This window comes from Macaca fascicularis, chromosome 2, assembly GCF_037993035.2.
Source record: "Macaca fascicularis isolate 582-1 chromosome 2, T2T-MFA8v1.1".
NCBI lineage: Eukaryota > Metazoa > Chordata > Mammalia > Primates > Cercopithecidae > Macaca > Macaca fascicularis.
Window position 1 is genome coordinate 98,022,645 of NC_088376.1, and position 20,312 is coordinate 98,042,956.

At 41.6% G+C, this 20,312-nt stretch overlaps 1 protein-coding gene across 2 annotated transcripts in view; it reads right to left on the bottom strand.

Annotated features, from left to right (window-relative positions):
* Positions 1-20,312, bottom strand: part of ETV5 (ETS variant transcription factor 5) — a 62,287-nt gene that overhangs the window by 22,815 nt on the left and 19,160 nt on the right. For both annotated transcript variants that reach the window (XM_045386505.2, XM_074031625.1), the window contains exons 6-7: positions 11,423-11,552; positions 10,195-10,482 (exon numbers count right to left, since the gene is read on the bottom strand). In XM_045386505.2, coding sequence (XP_045242440.1) covers positions 10,195-10,482; positions 11,423-11,552 — 418 coding nt within the window. The remainder of the gene's footprint in view (positions 1-10,194; positions 10,483-11,422; positions 11,553-20,312) is intronic.

Genomic DNA, 20,312 nt, shown 5'->3' on the forward strand with positions numbered 1-20,312 from the left:
TCCTGCCGCAGCCTCCCAAGTAGCTGGGATTTTTAGTAGAAACGGGGTTTCACCATATTGGCCAGGCTGCTTGAATTCCTGGATTCAGTGATCTGCCTCTTTCAGCCTCTCAAAAGTTTGCTGGGATTACAGGCGAAAGTCACAGTGCCTGGCCAATGAAGATACTCTTTTTATTTATTTTTTTTTGAGATGGAGTCTCACTCTGTCATTCAGGCTGGAGTGCAGTGGCATAATCTTGGCTCACTGCGACCTCTGCCTCTCAGGTTCAAGCAATTCTCCTGTCTCAGCCTCCAGCAATTCTCCTGTCTCAGCCTCCCAAGTAGCTGGGATTACAGGTGCCTGCCATCATGCCTGGCTAATTTTGTTTGTATTTTTAGTAGAGATGGGGTTTCACCACATTGGCCAGGCTGCTTTCGAACTCCTGACCTCAAGTGATCCGCCCGCCTTGGCCTCCCAAAGTGCTAGGATTATAGGTGTGAGCCACCGCACCCGGCTGAAGATATTCTTAAGGCCTTGGTTTTGTAAAGTGCCTAAATCTTGTGCTACTTGAAAGGAATGGTAAAAACACCTTCCATTTTCTCTCCTTTTCCCCTCTGCCACTATTCCAGCACCTTCGAAGGTGACCTCCATAAATCAGTTCCTTTGATAGCTCCGAGTCGGCATGTGCTGCTCAGTTCTGTAACCAGAGCCTCTGCAGCTGGCAGGCCGATGGCCTCACTTCCGCTTAGTGCTCATCTTCTCACCTTCCACAATGAAACTCTAGAGTTGGCCTGGTATGGCCTCCTCAGGAAAAGGTACTTCCACATGGGCACTAGCCAGCTACCTCATCCCCTCCCCGCAGCATAACTTTAAGGATGCGCAAAGCTTAGAGGCCTGTGATCTGCAGAACAGATTCTATAACTGGGATTGTTCTGTACTGGTTTGTTTTGAGAGAGCGGGAGTGGCCAAGGGGGATCTCAGGGGTAGGTCACAAAGCCAGTGTCTTTGGAAGAAAGATTCTCAGAGCTTGCTGCTGATAATGTCTTTTATGTGCAGAGATTAGTAAAGTCATTCAGTCCTTGTCCTCAAAATACATCCTGTGAACTTTACTCACTGACCTTCATTTGAACCCCCCTCCCTTCTCCAGTCCTTTTGAAGTATGTGAGAATGTGTTGTATACATAATACAACCACGACAAAGATGCCTCTAATTTACCAAGGCAGGCAATCACTTTCAGTGAAGGCACAGCCTGGTTCCTACCAAACCTCTTCTTCCTCCCCTCCCTCCACTCCCACCATTAGCCCAACAGAGCACACGTGTAGGGAACTCACATTTGGTGAGCAAAGGGAGACTTCTGACTCTGAAAAAGCCTAAATTCAATAGGTCACAGTTTAAGGCTTTTTCGGTGCAAGTTTATTTAAAGAACCAGTTATTTATTTATTTGTCAGATTTATATAGCGCCTTTCCTCCCACGAGCTCACCCACACTCCCAACATTTGGTTTACGTTATGAAAACCGTTAGATGCTTTTTCTGCATTTCCTTTTTGGTTTCTGCTGCCAGCACACAGAGTAAACAAAATGCTTACAGGAAAAAAAAAAAAAGGAGAAAAGGATCTCACAAAGGCTATATGGTGATTATGGGTGCCAGGTGAAGCAGTGACCGTTTAAAGGCCGGCTGAGAAATGATACATAAAATCTGCCAAGAAATCAACATCATGCACTTAGTACTTCCGTTAAGGCTCAGAGAAGAAGATGGAAAATTGAGAAGCAGCATAGCTGGGTAAGAGGCTCTAGCTGTGAAGTCAGAATATCCTGGGCTGAAATCCAACCTTTACCACTCAGTAGCTGTGTGACCTTGTATGAGCTTCTAACTGCTCTGAAGCCTCAGTTTCCTCTCCAAAAAACTAAGGACAGCCAGGATACCTTGTAAAGATGATGTAAGATAATGTATATTTTAAGGCCCAGCCCTGTTACAACACTGGTAAGTTCTCAATGAACATTATCTTCAACTGCCCCACCTTCTCCCCACAACTCCCAAGCTAAAATCAGAAGATATGCAAATATGGCTGGGCACGGTGGCTCAGGCCTGTAATCCCAGCACTTTGGGAGGCCAAGGTGGGCAGACTACCTTGTGAGTTCCTTACATGATGTTGGGAGTTTTGAGACCAGCCTGGCCAACACGGTGAACTGAAACCTGTAACGGTTTCACCGTTGACATGGAGTCTCGCTTAGTCGTCCAGGCTGGAGTTCAGTGGCACCATCTCGGCTCACTGCAACCTCCGCCTCTCAGGTTCAAGCAATTCTCCTGATTCAGCCTCCCAAGTAGCTGGGATTACAGGCGCCTGCCATCACACATGGCTAATTTTTTTGTATTTTTAGTAGAGACAGGGTTTCACCACATTGGCCAGGCTGGTTTCAAACTCCTGACCTCAAGTGATCCACACACCTTGGCCTCCCAAAGTGCTAGGACTACAGGCGTGAGCCTGTTGCAGTGGCTCAGGCCTGTAATCCCAGCACTTTGGGAGGCTGAGGCGGGCAGATCACCATGTGAGTTCCCTACGTGAGGTCGGGAGTTTGAGACTAGTCTGGCCAACACGGTGAAACCCCGTCTCTAGTTTCTACTAAAAACACACAAAAATTAGCCAGGTGCAGTGTCAAATGCCTGTAAACCCAGGTACTCGGGAGGCTGAGGCAGGAAAATTGCTCGAACCCGAGAGGTGGAGGCCGAGATCGCGCCACTGCACTCCAGACTGGGTGACAGAGCGAGACTCCATCTCAAAAAAAAAAAAAAAGCAAATAAAAGAGAAGATCTTAAGGAACTGGGAGACTATGATACACACAAGCCACACACAAATCAAAGGAACCCACTGTTTGCCTTTTCAATATCCATTCTCCTTTTGCAGAAAGAGAATGGTGATTTTTGTCGGAGGTGGCAATGTGCCAACTTCACAATAATGTTTATTTTCCTGAGATACAATGAAGAGCCAGACTCTGTCCCTAAACATACACCAAAGAACTCCGAAACAACTCCATAAGGCCTGCCAACACTGCTGAGACTCAAATGGGCCCACTTAAACTGTGAGAAGACACTGAGAGATAAGGAACAAAAAGCATGTCCTTTCTAGGCCTACATGTTCGTCTGACTTCTCAAGATCAAATATGGGAGAGGGATGGTGTTGAAACTAAGACATATCCCCAGGATATCAGATAGTGAAAGTATTAGTTGTAGATATAACATTAATAACTTTGGCTGGGCGTGGTGGTTCACACCTGTAATCCCAGCACTTTGGGAGGCCGAGGCAGGCAGATCACCTGAGGTCAGGAGTTCGAGACCAGCCTGGCCAACACGGTGATACCCCGCCTCTACTAAAAATACAAAAATTAGCCTGGCGAGGTGGTGTGCTCCTGTAATCCCAGCTACTAGGGAGGCTAAGGCAGGAGAATCGTTTGAACCCGGGATGGGGAGGTTTTAGTAAGCCGAGATCCCACCACTGCACTCCAGCCTGTGCGACGGAGTGAGACTCCATCTCAAAACAAAACAAAACAAAAAATATTAGTGTGATGATGAAAGATTAGGGATAAAGGGAGCATTACATTTTAAAAACTTAACATTAAATAATGAAGTTTCTCAGTTTGCGGTATCTACTTCATTTAAGGAAGCGTCCTTTAGTATAGTTTGTGTAAAATAAAAGTGATTTTTAAGAAGTAAAATTGTCATAGAAGCTAACATTTACTGAACACCTTCTCTATCCAAGCGTGATTTTATTTAATCCACCCAATGCCTCTATGTGGTGTCTATTATCCTATTTTCACATGAAGAAACCAAAGTTTGGAGAAGGTGAGTGCCTGCCTAAGGTCACACAGTAGCAGAGCAGCAATTCAACCCCAGATCTGTCAGTCTGTCCCACTCCAGAGCCACTGGTCTACAGTATTTCTACAATCGTTTTAAAATACTCTCTGGAGGAGATTTAAATAAAAATCATATAGTCCAGGCAGCCAGAAAAATCCCATATGTTTAGAAATTAAGAAACATATCTATAAAGAACTCCAAGGTTGAAAGAAATAATAGAAAATACTTGGAGCTGAATTTTTAACATACTGCAAATCAGAACTTGTGCAATGTATCTAAAGCAGAACTTGGATAGGGAGATCAAATAACTGATTGTCCAAACCAGGATCCTTTGGAGAGTACAAGAAGCAGCTATTAGCAATCACTTCTAGACAAGGCATAGACAGACCATAAGTGACTTGGCAAACTTCCATGTACAGTCACCCCAGCCTTAACAGAAATTTTATATGGTTTTGTGCTTATATATTATAAAGAAAAAGGGCTAAAAATTAGTGAGCTAATCACACAACAAAAGAAGTTGGAAAAACAGAATAAACCCAAAGAAAACAAAGAATAAAGTATTTTAGTGAGAGCAGAAATCAATGAAACAGAAAACACCCGAGAGAGAATAAGGCCAAAAGCAGATTTGTTGAAAAGGCAATATATTGTCTGCCAAGACTAAGAAAAAAAAAAGGTCTATATAAATAATATCAAAAATGAAAAAGACAACTACAGATGCTATAGAGATTTTAGAAAGGGCACCATGAATAACTTTATGTCAATTAATTTTAAAACTCACACAAAATGGACAACTTAGAAAAATTTATTTATTTATTCAACTAAATAGAAATCCAGGGCAAAACTGTAAAATGTGAAGACACTGAGCCAGTAATTAAAAATCTTCCTACAAAGAAAATGTCAGGCCCATATGGTGTTACCAGTAAATTCTTCAAAAAGTTCAAGGAATAAAGACTTCCAATTTCCCATGAGATATTCTAAAATACAGAAAAGGGAAGACACCCTCTACTCATTTGATGAATATAACCTCAATGCTAAAACCTAGCAAGGACAATATAAGAAAGAAAAATTGTGTACTTTCTCAATCATGAAGACAGGTGTGGAAGTCTTACATATTTATATCAGAAAACCCAAATTCAAGGGCCACATGTGGTGGCTCACGCCTGTAATCCCAGCACTTTGGGAAGATGGGGTGGGTGGATCACCTGAGGTCAGGAGTTTGAGAGCAGCCTGGCCAACAAGGCGAAACGCTGTCTCTACTAAAAAATACAAAAATTAGCTGGGCATGGTGGCGCCCGCCTATAATCCCAGCTACTAGGAAGGCTAAGGCAGGAGAATTGTTTGAACCTGGGAAGTGGAGGCTGCAGTGAGCCCAGATGGCGCCACTGCACTCCAGCCTTGGTGACAGAGTAAGACTCTGTCTCCAAAAAATAAAAATAAAAAAAAAAAACAAGTTAGCTTTGTCACAAGAATGCAAGGTTGGTTTCATATAAATCAATGTAACTCACCATATTAAGAAATTAAAGGAGAAAATTATTTGATCATCCCAATAGAGGCAGTAAAAATGTTTAATGAATTTCAACCTCTATTCATGTTAAAAACTTTCAGTAAACTGGGGATAAAAGGAAGTGTCCTTTAGCTTGTTAAAAGGTAATAAGAAGCCTACTGTAAACATGATGAAACGCTGAAAACAAACCCTCTTAAGACTCAGAACTTAAAAAATCTCTGCACTCTAACCATTGCAAGAACATTATTCAGTCTGTCAAAGAAGGTTCCATTAAGCATCCACGAAACTCAGTTTCAGATCCCAAAGTGAATTTGTGCTGCATACACAACATGCTATTAACAGGCGCTTGGAGAAGAGATGCATCAGACACATTCACTTTATTCCAGGCCAGGCTACAAATGTGACTCACAGTTAAGTTTATTCCTCTCTAAAAATTATTGTACTACAAAATCTGAAGGACAAAAATGAATAGCAATTTACTTTAAGGGTAATGAACTTTAAGAGAGGAAGAAAAAACGAGGAAAAACAAGTATATTAAATCTCTTAATTTATCTAGCATCCTTAAGGAATTGGTAGTTTTTGTTAAATCAAAATTCCAGAAAACTTAGCCCATCCCTTTAAGCTTTGAATCCTCAATAATAACCACTGAGGGAGACGTTCTTGACATTCTCAAACAGCTTAGGCCGTTTCCTCCTTCAGAAGACACTACCCAGTTGACCTTTTCCTGATGACTCCAGCACGGCACATTATGTTCTGTCAATTTACAGCGTGCTAGCCTACCACAATACTGATGCCCTTAGGGGCTATCCAGAAGCAGAGGATTCTTCTACTACAAGAGCATTTTCCTTAAATGTTGCTGCTTCTTGGGTTTTAACCTCTTTTGTTGATGTCAAGTAAATGACAAAGCAATGTGTTCCAAAATTCTTAAGAGATACATTTTTCTTAGTGGAGCTTCTTCAGTTGAATTGTAGGGCTTTCCTCAACACAAGATATAATGAGATATAGTTTAATAAAGGCCAAAAATATATGCGGCCAGTACTATAGGCATGACATAGGAATATTTTTCTAAGTTCCTCCACCCAGCACATGTAAACATCATAAATAATACAATGAGAAAACTCTCAAGATTGGGAAGGCTGAAGGAAAAAATATTTCTCCTCTTCCAGGAGCAGCCAGTCTTTCAGGATAAGTGGAACATGTCTGAACATGTCAAATTACATATCTTTTCCCCTCTCCTTGTGGGGAGGAAATCACCAGTATAAATCATGGCTTTCAAACACAGTATTTATCTTCTAAAAATAAACTGAATTGTGAAGAATTATATGCTAAGACTATATAAAACATTAAGAATGTACTTTTTTCTTTCTTCATTATTTTCTTAGAGATGGGAGTCTCACTATGTTGCCCAGGCTGGAGAGCAGTGGCACAGTGAGATCATGGGAGTTTTGACCTGCTCTGTTTCTGACCCCTGGGCCAGTTCACCTCTGCTTAGGCAACTTGGTGGTCTCCACTCCCAGGAGGTCACCGTATTGTTGCTAAACTTAGTGTGGACACCTGATAGATCGGCATAGTGTACTACAGAGCCAGGACTCCCGGGGTCAAGTGATCCTCCCGCCTCAGCCTCTCGAGTAACTGAGACTACAGGTGTGTGCCGCCATGTGCGGCAAGGATGTACTTTTGACTAGATTACATTTTAGTTATTTACGGCATAATTTAGCAAATTTCCATCACTATCAATAAACATAAATGGAGGACAAATAAGATACAGGGCTAAATATGGCCTAAAGAAAGGAGTCTAAATCACAGGTTTTTATCCTCAAAGAGCTTACTCTATTCAACTGAACAGATACGGCACACCCAGCGAAAAAAAAGGACACATGTTAAGCACATGGGTTTGGATTAAATGATATAGGAATTTATTAAGATTTTGTAGTTGAAGAGATAGATAGAACTTAAAGTATAATAAAAAAAGAGATCATGTTCAAGGTCAAAACATATTTATCAAGGTCAATTACGCAGTTTTTATAGTAGACATTAGTGGATGTCAGCAGCCCAAATAAAATCATAACTGAAACAAATGGCGTAATTATACGTCATGAAAGTTTTTGGTTGCTGAATGTAGGACCCTGTATTTGGTTATGTGAGCTTTAGAAAGTCCCTTAACCGTGCTGAGGCCTGATTTGTAACCTGCAAAATGGTTTTTTTTTTTACTCTGCCTATGTCACAGGGCTGTTAAAAGTTTCAAATGAGACTCTATTTACTTCTATCATGCAAAATATCATGTATTTGTATTAGGGATTTTGTTTTGAAGTAACAGTCCCTCTAATTTTAAGTTCTAAGCCAAGAGACAACCTAGTCACCAATAAAAGTAATCTGTCCCAGTTTTCGGCAAGCATAAAAGTTATTAAATGTATGATTATTAAGCTTGATATTATCCATGACTGTAATTTCTATTACTTTTACAAAAATCAAACCAGGGATTTTAGTCTGTCTCATTTTCTGTGTACTATCCAGTATCTAAAAGCAAAATCAGTCATGTTTTTGATGTGTTTTATGTCACACAGATATCACGTGGATGACCATATTAGTAGACAAAGGCAGTAGAAACAAAATTTGGTAATATATGCTTTAAATAAAGGTGGGGTGGAATAAGGATGAGGGTAGAGAGAGCTGCATCACAATTTCTCAAAGTGTGACAAGACTATATCCAAGCCCCACCCCAGGCCCACCGACTCTATCTCTGAATGTTAACAAGGAATCTGCATTGAAAATCCCCCCTCCACACTCCGTGGGGACTCCTGTGCACTTTCAACTTTGAAAGGAGAGCATTCTTGTGTAGAAAGCCAAGTGCAAAGTGTTGTTTTTAATCAATTTGGTAGCCTACAGAATACCTCCCCCTTTACCTCAATTATCTCAAGGATAGTGTGTGTGAGAACTTTGAATTTTAGACCCATCAGTCCTAAAGGCAGAGTATAAGAACAAGTAAGTCCAAAATGCACAGGCAGACTTCAAGGAGGAATCACCCAAAAAAGAAATATCTGCATTCTGGTTCCCTCCTCTCTTCCTTTCAACACCCAAGGGCAAATAACTCATCAATCCCAGGAATCCAAACCTCCTTCCTTCTCAGGAGGCTGGGTGGACTGGAGACAGGCTTATTTCACAGCTGAGACTGGGGCTACCGTCTCCCAATTCTCCAGGAGAACTAGGATACTTGTCTCCCAACTCAGTTAACTGTTAATACAGTATGTTACATAAGCCCCTCGGATAAAGAACAAGGATTGAGGGGGAAATATTAGATAAAGGAATTTTCTTTTATACTTCATGGTACAACAAATAGAAGTTTGCTAAGAATTTCAAATACTGGATATATACCCGACCCCACCCCACCTCCCCAGTTTCCCCATAACCCTTGCAGAAAATCAGCAAGATGCTGTTTAAAAACACCAAAAAACCATTGAAATAAAAATGATATCTAGGCCAGAGTTCACAAATTGGCAGGCCTGCGGGGTGATTTTGCCCAGAGAAGTTTTGTTTAGTCTGCAGAGTGATGTTGTTTTTAATTTGAATTAGTTGCCAACTTGAAAAAAAAAATCTACAATTTTTACATAAAAAACCAAGTATCCAAACTCTCCTGCACAAGTACAGGTTGTTAGTACAAGGTAACAATTGCCAAAAGCTCAGAGGCAGCTGTGTGTTCCAGATGAGCCCCGGGTGGCAATAGAGGCCCACTCCCAAGCCAGCCCCCTCGCCAACTCCATCAGTGCTCACCCCTTGAGCCCTGTGTAACACGAGTGTTCATGTCCCTTGGCCTAACCAAGGAATAAACAGCAACTAGCCATATTCTGCTGTTCTTAATGGTGACTTTCAGAGCAAAATGGGAAGTGGATCAGAACCAGACAAAGGGACCTTATTTTTTTCCCTGCATTTCATCTAGAAATAAAGTGATCTCCAAGTAAATACTGGCAGGCATCTGGAATGGACCAGGCCTGGGAAAGGGACACTCATGTATTTTCCCTACCCCTGCCCCATTGCCGCCCCCCCACACCATCTTGCATCCTTTGGTAATATTGTTGACAACTACCCACCCATGGTTATCTCCTTATCCCAAGGAAACTTGAAATAAAAAAAGGCCCCCAGCACATCTTCTATAAAAGAAGGCCACAAGCATCAGAGATTCTAGAATGCCACAGATAATAAACTTAGAAGGCTGGAACTTTAAGAGGTCAGGTTTGGAGTGCACAGAGAAGGTTCCCTTTACACACTTTTTTGATAAATGAATGACTCTGGACAAGTTACTCCTGATGCCTCAATGTCTATAGAAATATAAAAACCCCACCTGCAGTGTAACCAGGAGATTTCTATCTCAAAAGCAGACGTATAAACAAGGTCCTTAGCTAATCTCCTACTGTTAAAACATGTTAAAGTCAGATGAGTAATACTACCTTGTATAACTCAGCAATCGTCCCTTATATGTAAGTGAAATGTTAACAACCAAAGTTCGATTCTATTAATAGTAGGCAGCATCCAATGAGGAGTCAGGAACCTGCCCTCAGTGAGGGACAAGACTATCCTGGCAAGTCATTCTTCCTCTAGTTCTGTGAGAAGGGAGAATACCAGTTACCTCTCCCTTACCTACTTCATAAGGATGTCGTAGTCCATCAACCATCTGGTGTACCTTGGGAACAGGGTAGTATATAAACAGTCATATTCATATTGCTATTAGTCTTGCTTCACAAGCTGCCTCAATGCAATCGTAACTTTTTAGGAACCTGGTAAACAAGAAAAACTGCTTCCCTTCTCCCACTAAGAAAGGACAGGGATGAGGGAGGCAGGTAAGGAAGAAGGCCAGATCAATACCCACCTCTGTTCTGATGGATACTGGTTTTCAGGCATCATCTTTGGCATCTGCAGGGGTTGATGTGGTGGTCGGGGGACCGCAAATGTTTGCTGCTGTGGTCCAGGCTCTGGAAGCGAATGGGGGGCGGGGGCGGGGCCCACACCTTGAACAGGGCCAGCTGCAGGGGCGTGGGCTGAGGTGGGCAGAGTTGCCTGAGGTGGGGGAAATAGGGGATTCTGATGGGTGGGTGAGAGGGGGGTTGTAGGAGGGGTTAATGGCTTGAACCCAGAGGGAGGCTTCCTATCATAGGCACTGAAAACAGAAAAAGAGAAGGAACCATTAAGCTGAAATGAAGCCATTAGCATGGTTACCAAGTCCAGCAGAAAGCTAGTTTGCAGCCCATTGTTGCCAGGAAATAACAGCATTAACATAGTTAAATCGCTCGTAGCCCTGAGGGGATATTTGTACCTCCGAAAAGTGACAAACACACTGCGTCACAGGGACTTGTTTAACACTTCTAGTGATTTTTCTCAAGGATAATTTTAGCCTCTGCTTCCGGTTTCCTTTCTCCCTCCTTCTAAAAGAATTCTCCGTGTATGCCTGTGTAGGGTGGGTGGGTGAGGGGAGAATTTACGCTTTGCCAGGTGTTCTCTGGTCCCCTCTCCTAACTATTCCAGGGTTCCCAGGAATTAGTCAGAATCTGTGTTGAAGGTACGTCTGTGCTGTGACATCATTTGAATTAACAACTCTTCTCCTCCCCCTTTCAGGCAAATCTATGTTTATCTTCTAGAGCAAAGAATGATTTAAAATTAAAGCTTCATTCCTGAGGCCTGGATATTCTTAAGTAAAGGGCACAAGCTTCAAGACTTTTTCATATATTCTGATTTGGAGATTACTTCTTTGGTGCTTAAAGTTCACATTAACATATGATAGACATGAAGAAGTATATATTACCTGCCTCAAAGCCACAGATCAAATATCCCAGGATTGAGACTCTTTCCCTAGAAGGACTGGGTACCCTATGAACTTAGCGCCCTGCGGAGCCACAAGGCTTTAACGGTTTTCTTTCGTGTGCAGTACGATGATCCCAAGGGGACTATGCTACACCTGGAGGATGACACTGCCATGAAAGGAGGATGTGTTCTACCCCAGGGTCTGCTGGGTAAGTAACACTGGGAAGGAACATTCAGGTTGATGGCTACTTCCAGAGCCTTTCTGGGCAGCCTTTCTTCGACTCCACTTGCCCACTTACCAATAGTTGTAGAGGCACTTTTCTCCATAGTTAGCACCAAGAGCCTGCTCATGGCTACAAGACGACAGCTCAGAGGAGGGGCTGTGCAGCTCCCGTTTGATCTTGGTTGGAGGTGGGGCATGAAGCACCACTGAAATCAGAAGAGGGATGAGGGGGGGAATAGAGAGAGAACAGCTGATTAACAGGGAGCACAATGCTTCCTTCTGCAAACCTTCTAACTAGCTGATTGTTCTTGGAACTCATGTCAAGTCACATGTCAGAAAAAGCAAAACGATTAAACACACAACCTCCCATCTAAGGCCAATTAAATTCTTCAAAGTCAGAAGTCATCATCTGACACTTTTAATTATCCAAGTCTTTTTTCCCAAATTTCTTTGGTCATGGGTCTTGCTTTCCAGAAGCTGCAAAACCCTTAAAAACCTTGCAGGTAATGGGTCTCCACCAAAAATGCAAGTGGCTGCAGACATGAAGAATTTTGTTTCCAAAAAGGACGAAACGACCAAAAATGTGTTGGTAGACATTACCAACACATTTAAGCTTATCAAAGGCTTAAAATTGCTGTGGCAAATATATTTCTTATTCAGATGCATATTTACAAATTAAATATAGAATTTTTAAAAAGTCCTTCCTCAAGTAACTTTAAATATCAGCTCTCAGCAAGAAATATTCAACTTTAAAAGCATTGGAATGCTTTTAAATATTCATTCCAAAAATTTTAAAAGCAAAGGAATAAAACAACAGACCAATCCACTACCTAGAAAAGGCTAATGAATACAGAAAGCAGAAAGCCTGGCTACCTTTGTGCTTACATCTGCTCCAGGCCTGTCTCAGTGACTGACCAGCAAGGGTGGGTTTGTATAACCAGTCCTTTCATAGATGGTACAGTGAATGTTCCTGAATTCATGGAATAAATGCATGGAGCTACTGCTTTTGGTTTGGAAGCCAACTACATATTCCACGTAGGATCCTGAGAGGGCAGAGTAACAAGAATTTTTCAAATCAAGGTGATTTACATGTAGTGGCCAAAAAAAACAAAAAAAAACCAAAAAAAACCCAAAGAACAAAAAACCGAGTTTGCCTTTTCTGTCTTCTCTAGGAGCTAAATTGTTGCAGAGACAGCATTTTATCCGAAGTGGAAAGATGCATTTCACTCTATAAGGGCTGCCTTCTAGTTGAGTTAGAACAGTTACTCCTTGTCTAGCTACCTTGGAAGGTGGGGAAGGAGAGCAAGTTAAGCTTCTGTGCTGGCCACTGTATCAAAGGTCTCATTAAATAGCTAACTACAGTCAGTGATCTGGTGACCCAATAACATTTTCAGTTTGACTCAATGTTTAAACCTGAAACATCTTTAGGAGTTAGGTTAATTCTTAGTAATTATACTAGGTAGAACTAGCTAAACAAATCATCACTTCTCTCTCTTTTTTTTTTTTTCTGAGATGGAGTCTCACTCTGTTGCTTAGGCTGGAGTGCAATGGCGCGATCACCGCAATCTCCGCCTTCTGGGTTCAAATGATTCTCCTGCCTCAGGCTGCTGAGTAGCTGGGATTACAGGCGCCCGCCACCACGCCCAGCTAATTTTTGTATTTTTAGTAGAGACAGGGTTTCACCATGTTGGCCAGGCTGGTCTCGAACTACTGACCTCCTGATCCGCCCACCTCGGCCTCCCAAAGTGCTAGGATTACAGGCGTGAGCCACCGCGCCCAGCCTAAACAATCATCTCTTTTCTATTAATATCTGATAAGACCGAACAATCTTCCAGCCAACTGGCCTCTCAGGTGCCTCTATAATCCCAAATTCTGAACTCAGGAGTGAGTACGAGGCAGATGACTCTATCACAGATGACAAGGTTATAAAGCAATGTTGCTGCAAAGTCCTGCCAGTGACTGACTTGAAAGGACAGGTTTTCATAATTCCTTTCTTACATAATGCCAACTGCTTTTCCTGAATACATAAAATAAGCTGAGAACTAGCAGATTATATTTAGAAGTCATTAGAGTTTCTCTCGTGATTTTTTGATGGTGACATCATGGCAGCCAACACTCAATTGTTACCAATTGTTTCAAATATTCAGACACAGAAAATAGTGAAGCTTGTTTGAATGTTGGTAGTAAATGAGAATTTGACACAGAAATCCCTTTCTCCAACGCAGTAGATAGTCTGGCAGTTCTCAGCACTGCCCCTTGGTCACTGCCTTTCCTCTCACCAGTCTTCTGCTATAAAAGTTTTGGCAAAATAATGAGGAAAGGTAATGATGACCCAATTTAAACAAAAGCTACATGTCCCTGAAACGTCTACCTTTCTTGCTTTATCTAATGATAGTCATTTGCAATCACTTTACCTAATTGTTTGGAAAGAAAACAATTAGTGTATTATTCAATGGTCTGATTTCAGGTTTTAGAAGTGTCTTGACATTGTCACAATATTATTATAACAGTTACCAATTCTGCTGACAAGTCTAACACCAGAGGGTAAGCCAAAGTTGCCCAGAAAGAAACATTTTGTATTTGTTTTGGGAACTGCACATATCTAAAAGGATCTAAATTGCCAGCGAATTCTGATGTCTTGATTTCTTCAAATCTAGACAGTACTTAGTGTGTACCACATCATTTTGGCTCTAAATTATATAGTACCTTCTATCCCAAAATGTCTTGTATGTGGAATAGTATATTCTTTATACAAAGGGGGAGTTCAAAAAGTATTTGCGTGAACAAATGGATTGTATTTCCAATTTGTTCTTACCCTTGAAGGCAGGGACCACATCTACCCTACAAGGCTGGGTACGATGTTGTTATACATACTTTCCCTACCCAGGATAAAACACGGCAGGAACGAGAACGGAAAAAGTTTCACAGATCTACACTGACAGAAAAGCCACGAGGGGCCCTATGAGTGGTGAGGAACACGGCTCAGCTCCTTAAAGGTCTGTAGGACTAGAGGATGTGTGAAGGAGCCTAATTCTGGCATGTGTTAGTCAGAGATAGTGGTGTATTTAAAGCAGGAACTCAGAAGCCCAAGGAATGCTCCTTGCTTTCAGTCTGTTTCTTCATTTGTAAAATGAGGTATGCGATGCTGCCTTGAGAAATAAAGAAAAGGGCACAGCACCTTGCAGATGGTGCTATGATGTTGTGTAATTATACCCTGTGCTTTCAAAAATAGTATTTACCTTTGCACAGCTGACTTACTAGATGATGACAGAGACCCAGGACTATAAAGGATGGCAACAAATTGGAATTGAAAAGGGATCATGAACTCTTGAGGAAGTCTGAAAAGAAATGCTAAAAAAAAAAGAGTTGACATTTGAGCTAATAAACATCTTCTGCAATTAGAAACTTTGAGTTTAAATTCAGAATTGTAGAAGAGGGCCCACAAAGTCAGGGGTGTCCTGACAATAATTCTTGCTGAATGGGGACTACCCTCTTTGTCATGAAGATCTTTCTTTCCTTCATCATTCATTCATTCATTCATTCAATTCATTCATTCATTCACAGAGTATGTTCAATGGGCCAGGTATTCTGGATGTCAGGGGTATATGATGCTAAGCAAAACAGACATGGTCCTTTGCTCATGGGCTGCATAATTTAGCATCTTCTCAACGATGCAATTAGAGATAGATTAGGGCCTCAGTATGCTGAATTCAAGTCCTTAAATTTATAGATAAGGATCCTGAGGCCCAAAGGAACTAAAGGTCTTAGGCTGCTGCTATTTGAGGGGAGAAGAGGCAAGGGCCCCTGCACTGTCACTGTAGTCATCTTCTATCACACTGACAGAAACGCAAGATATTCCGCTCGCTCACTTTGTACATTCAAAATAGAAGGCATAAACCTTTTTTTTCAACTAAACAAAAATACCACTTACACCTGGTTAAGAGAAAATGCTCTAGAACAAAGGGAAAATAGTTGAGAAGAACTAATACCTCTGGAAAAGAACAGAGAAGGCTGATCAAGAAAGAAGCAGCCAGCCAGACCCCTTACCATTTCCTTTATGCCTAGTTGCCCTTATACACCTAATTTCATTAAATCTTCCCAATTTAATGAGAAAGCTATTAATGCTTCCACTGCCTTCATTTTACAAACATGAAAACAAGGCTCAAAGTCACTCGCCACGGTTTCACAGCTGGTCAGTGGCCAGGATTCCTACCTATGCCGTTCTTAGTCTTTTCATTCTATTGGCTCCCAGAAGGAATCTGAGAGAAAAAAGACCAATCAAAGAGGGAATAAAAGAAAAAGGGAAAGAGAGAAGGAAGACAATACAGGAGAAGAAAACAGAAGGATACTTTTTTCCAGCTCTCAGGGCTGTATCCTCACGTTTACCCTACACTCCCCAGTGCGAGCCACATCTCATACCCCTAAATCCACTCAAGGACTTACGCCTTTGTCTGGCTCTAGGATACCAACATTAACCAGGATCTCTATTTCACCTCCATTATCACAGGCAATGACATCCCCGACTCCAGTAGCCTTTTGTTTTTTTTTTTTTGAGACGGAGTTTCACCCTTGTTGCCCAGACTGGAGTGCAATGGCGCAATCTTGGCTCACTGCCACCTCCGCCTCCCGGGTTCAAGTGATTCTCTTGTCTCAGCCTCTCGAGTAGCTGGGATTCCAGGCGTGCACCACCACAACTGGCTAATTTTTTGTATTTTTAGTAGAGACGGGGGTTTCACCATGTTGGTCAGGCTAGTCTTGAACTCCTGACCTCTGGTGATCCGCCTGCCTTGGCCTCTCAAAGTGCTGGGATTATAGGTGTGAGCCACCGCGCCTGGCAGCCTTCACTTTTTGTAATCCTTGCCTCCCATTCTAGCATTCCATCTAAAAGGTCTCACTCTCCCGTCTATAGTTAAGCTGATCAAAACCTTCTGCTCATTCAGACAGCTGCCAGCACTTCAGAAGACCTGCTGTCTTCTACAGCCAGAGCCATGGATGCCGTCTCTCTCCCGAGAAGCCCTGCCCCGCCCTGAAACTGCTTCTGGACAATTGTCCTACTGCCACCACTGAGGCAGGAAGACCTTGAGTGAGCTGTCTGGACCCCAATTTGACTATAAGAACTCTGCTAAGGATCTATGCGCAAATATATGTATGACAGTCTTAGCTCGTCAGGGGTAGGAAAAAGAAGAGCAGCTAGCTGATAAGATGTAATTAAGTCTGTATCTGTGGGTATGCACAATCAAGTATATGTATTGCCTTGTAGACAACCGTAACACTATTTTAAATTTAGATGTGATGCTCACAAGTCAACCAACTTCATAGTTGCTTTTCTTATTAGACTAGGGAACTCCTTAGATTTTTCTATCTGATACAGGGATCAAAATCCAAGCCTGGTCCTAGCCAGTGCAATAAGGCAAGAATAATAAACACAAGGCAAATTAGAAAGAAGGAAAGAAATCTGTCATTATTAACAGGTGGCCTGGTTGGGTACATAGAAAATATAAAAATGACCACAAAGTATAAGAATCAGTAAGCAAAGTCATTGGCTATGAGGTCAACATGTTAAAAAAACTTTCAATATACAGTAACTAAAACAATGTGAAATTAAAAGCATACACAATATCAACAAAATCATCAAATACCTAGGAAAATGTCTAATAAAAGATATATAAGATGTCTACACTGGGCCAGGCATGGTGGCTCATGCCTATAATCCCAGCACTTTGGGAGGCTAAGGCAAGGCAGATCGCTTGAGCCCAGGAGTTTGAGCCCAGCCTGGGCAACATTAACAAAATCCCGTTTCCACAAAAAAATACATTAAAAAAAAAAAAATCAGCCGGGACTGTAGTGTGTACCTGTGGTCCCAGCTATGAGGGAGGGTAAGGTGGAAGGGTCACCTGAGCCCACGAGGCTGAGGCTACTGTGAGCTGTGATCATGCCACTGCACTCCAGACGGGGCAACAGAGTGAGACCCCATCTCAAGAAAAAACAAAGAAAAAAGATACCTATACTGAAATCCACAAAACACTAAGGAAAATTAAAGAACTCTCAATAAATGGGAAGGATAGATCATGCTGGTGGACTGGAATGCTTCACATTATAAAGATACCATTTCTTCCCAAATTTATCTATAGGTTCAGTGTAACCCCCAACAAAATCTCAGCATTACACAGAAGGGAGAATGAAGAAACTGCAATTATGCTTAACAACATGGATGAATCTCACAAATATGCTGAGCTAAAAGAAGTCAGGCACAAAAGGGTACCTGCCATGTAAGTCCATTTATATAAAGTTCAAAAAAAGACAAAACTAATCTACGGTGTTTGAAAGTCAGGAGGGAGGTTACTCTCGATGGGGTGGTGCCTGTTAAGGGGGCACAGGAGTCTTCTTATAGTCTGATAAGTTCCATTTTCTGATCTAAATGCTTACACTGTTTGTGAGAATACATCATGCAGCTGTACTCTTGTGATTTCTGTATGTTACTTCAATTACATTTCTACTTTTAAAAAAAGCAGCCTGGTCCTCATCAAATAGCACCACAGAGTTAATACTAAGATTTATCAAATTTTAGAAAATCTTTCTTCTGTGATGGTCTAGAAACAGTCTTCCAAAGAAACAACTCAGTTGTTTTAAAACAGAAAAAATAAACTGGTCCATTCAAGAGAAATAATAATTCCCTCTGCTGACAAAATCTGTTTCCTGCCCACAAGTACAGGCCTGTGGACTGTTCAAGGCAGCCACCCCATGCCCATTGCTAACGGTAAACTTCACTGTTACAGCCCCAAGGATCAAGACGTAGGAAAACACTTTCGTTGGATGTTATGAGGAGCGACAGTTCCATTCAAAAGGATTTTTTTTTTTTTAAAAAGACAAAACCCATCTTGTCTAATAAGGCTTTCTTTGGTGTTTCATAATCATCAAAGTTTCAGTTTGCCACAGACTTTGTTGTGAATACATAAAACATTTATGTAGCTGCTGAGTGTTAAAGAAATTGCCATTTAGTTACCCTGCGGTTTGAAGGGGAGAAGGACTAAGCGCATCCGGATTTCTCCTACTTCACACACAGGCTTCGACCACCTTCCACCAGTTGCCATGCTTCAGGTTCTGTTTTGGGGTTTTCCTTCTCCCTTCTTCAGTTTCATTTACCTTCATCTGGGCCAGACTCATCTTTCCCAAATCAGCTGTGCAGGCCTGACTTCCAGGGAAGACCTTATTTGGTCATACACTATAGCCATGATCCTCTTACTTCACATGGAAAGTTGTGTCTCATGACAGAAGTTGACCAGAGCACTGACACGTGCTTCTGAATGGTGTGTCCATGAGGCTGCAGCTCAGGGGGCTGGCCTAGGTCTCCAGAACCTCCCATTACACTTGAACAGATACGATATGGAATGTACACAAATAGTAGTGACCATACACTGCTCAGGGTTCCAGAGCTACCATCCTGAAATGAAGGCCTTCTCCTAAGTCTCCTGGCCACCAGCTTTTTGGGTCACTGCTCCTCTCTCTGACCACTGCCATCTCACATCCTTTCCCTCTAGAGGAAGAATTACATACTGTGTAGTCTAAGAATGGGGGTGGGAGGGGAGAGAAGTCCGAGACACCTGCCCATACTATTAATATTCTATGGTTGTGGGAGTGAATAGAACACAGGGAAAGAAGGCAGAGGAAAAGATGATCAAGAAGAGGGACCTGGAAATATAACAAGGACACTGGCAAAACAGAACTGAAAAACCCATCAGGGAAGAGCAAGTGTGACCTCTTTTTCCCTGATTTACCCTTAACTTGTCTGAGGACTCCACTGGCAAAGACCAGAGGGCTTTGAGTCACCAGAGGGAGTGTACCTTGTGCTTCCAACATAGTGCTGTCTACTCTTAGCTCTTGCCTTTTTTGATGAATTTTGAGACAGAGCTCAAATACTTAGCAGGAAAAAAGATGTAGATAGGGACCTTTTTTTTAAGTTCTACTATATTACCAGAGAGGGTCAGAAATATTTATTTTAGGACTGAGCAGATTAAAAACTCATTTCACACATAAAATCTATTATACCTCAATATTCTTTGTAATTGCTCTAACAGCACTAGTGAATGTCTCTAATAGTAGATAATACCCTGTTCTGGGAAACAAGAAGGTTCACAAGGAGATAAGGTTAAGTGGACAGGTTCTGGCACTTAAAAAAGAACATCTGGAAAAGGAGATGTCTGGATTTCCAAACCAAGTAAGAGGCATGCTCAAACTTGTTTAACATTGATCCTGCCTGGCAACAGTTTCCAAAAATAAAAATCGACAATGTTATCAAATTTAGTTAGGGGACACAAGTTCTAAAAGCAGAACTGGAGTAGGTATGGAAGAATGTGCCATTTTTCTTTAATATCTCATACAGCTAACCTGTGTAAGGATAAATTCTCGAATTTAATATGTGAAAAATCACCCACACATAGTAAAATCAACCATCGAGCAAGCTGTGCTAAAAACTCTTTAATGAGTCCTCCAAAAGCCCTCTCCTCAAACATGCACAAACCATCTCTGACCCAATTCTCTCCATCTGTGTCACTCTGTTCTTTCACCACTGTTTTAAGGCCAACACAAACACATGAATGTGAGAAGTGAGAGAATCAACAACATTGGAGATTTCTAAGCCTAAGGGCAGCATTTCTGGATGCTATTTGCATTTCTATATATTCTTTAAAAATGGACCGTAAAAAAGTTAATGACTGGCCAAGACTTCAAAAAAGTCACTGTTACAGGGAAAATAAAAAAGCTAGGGAGACTGTTGCATATTAAAGAGGATAAATGGAGCATAAACATAAATGCAATGTGTGATTTTAAACTGAATCCTAGATCAAAACCATTATCAACATTGCTAAAAAGATATCTGGAGACAATTGGGGAATTCTAAATATTACTGAATAAAGGTTTTCTTAGGCTATGTAGCAGAATCTGTGGAGATGCACACCAGATTATTTGGG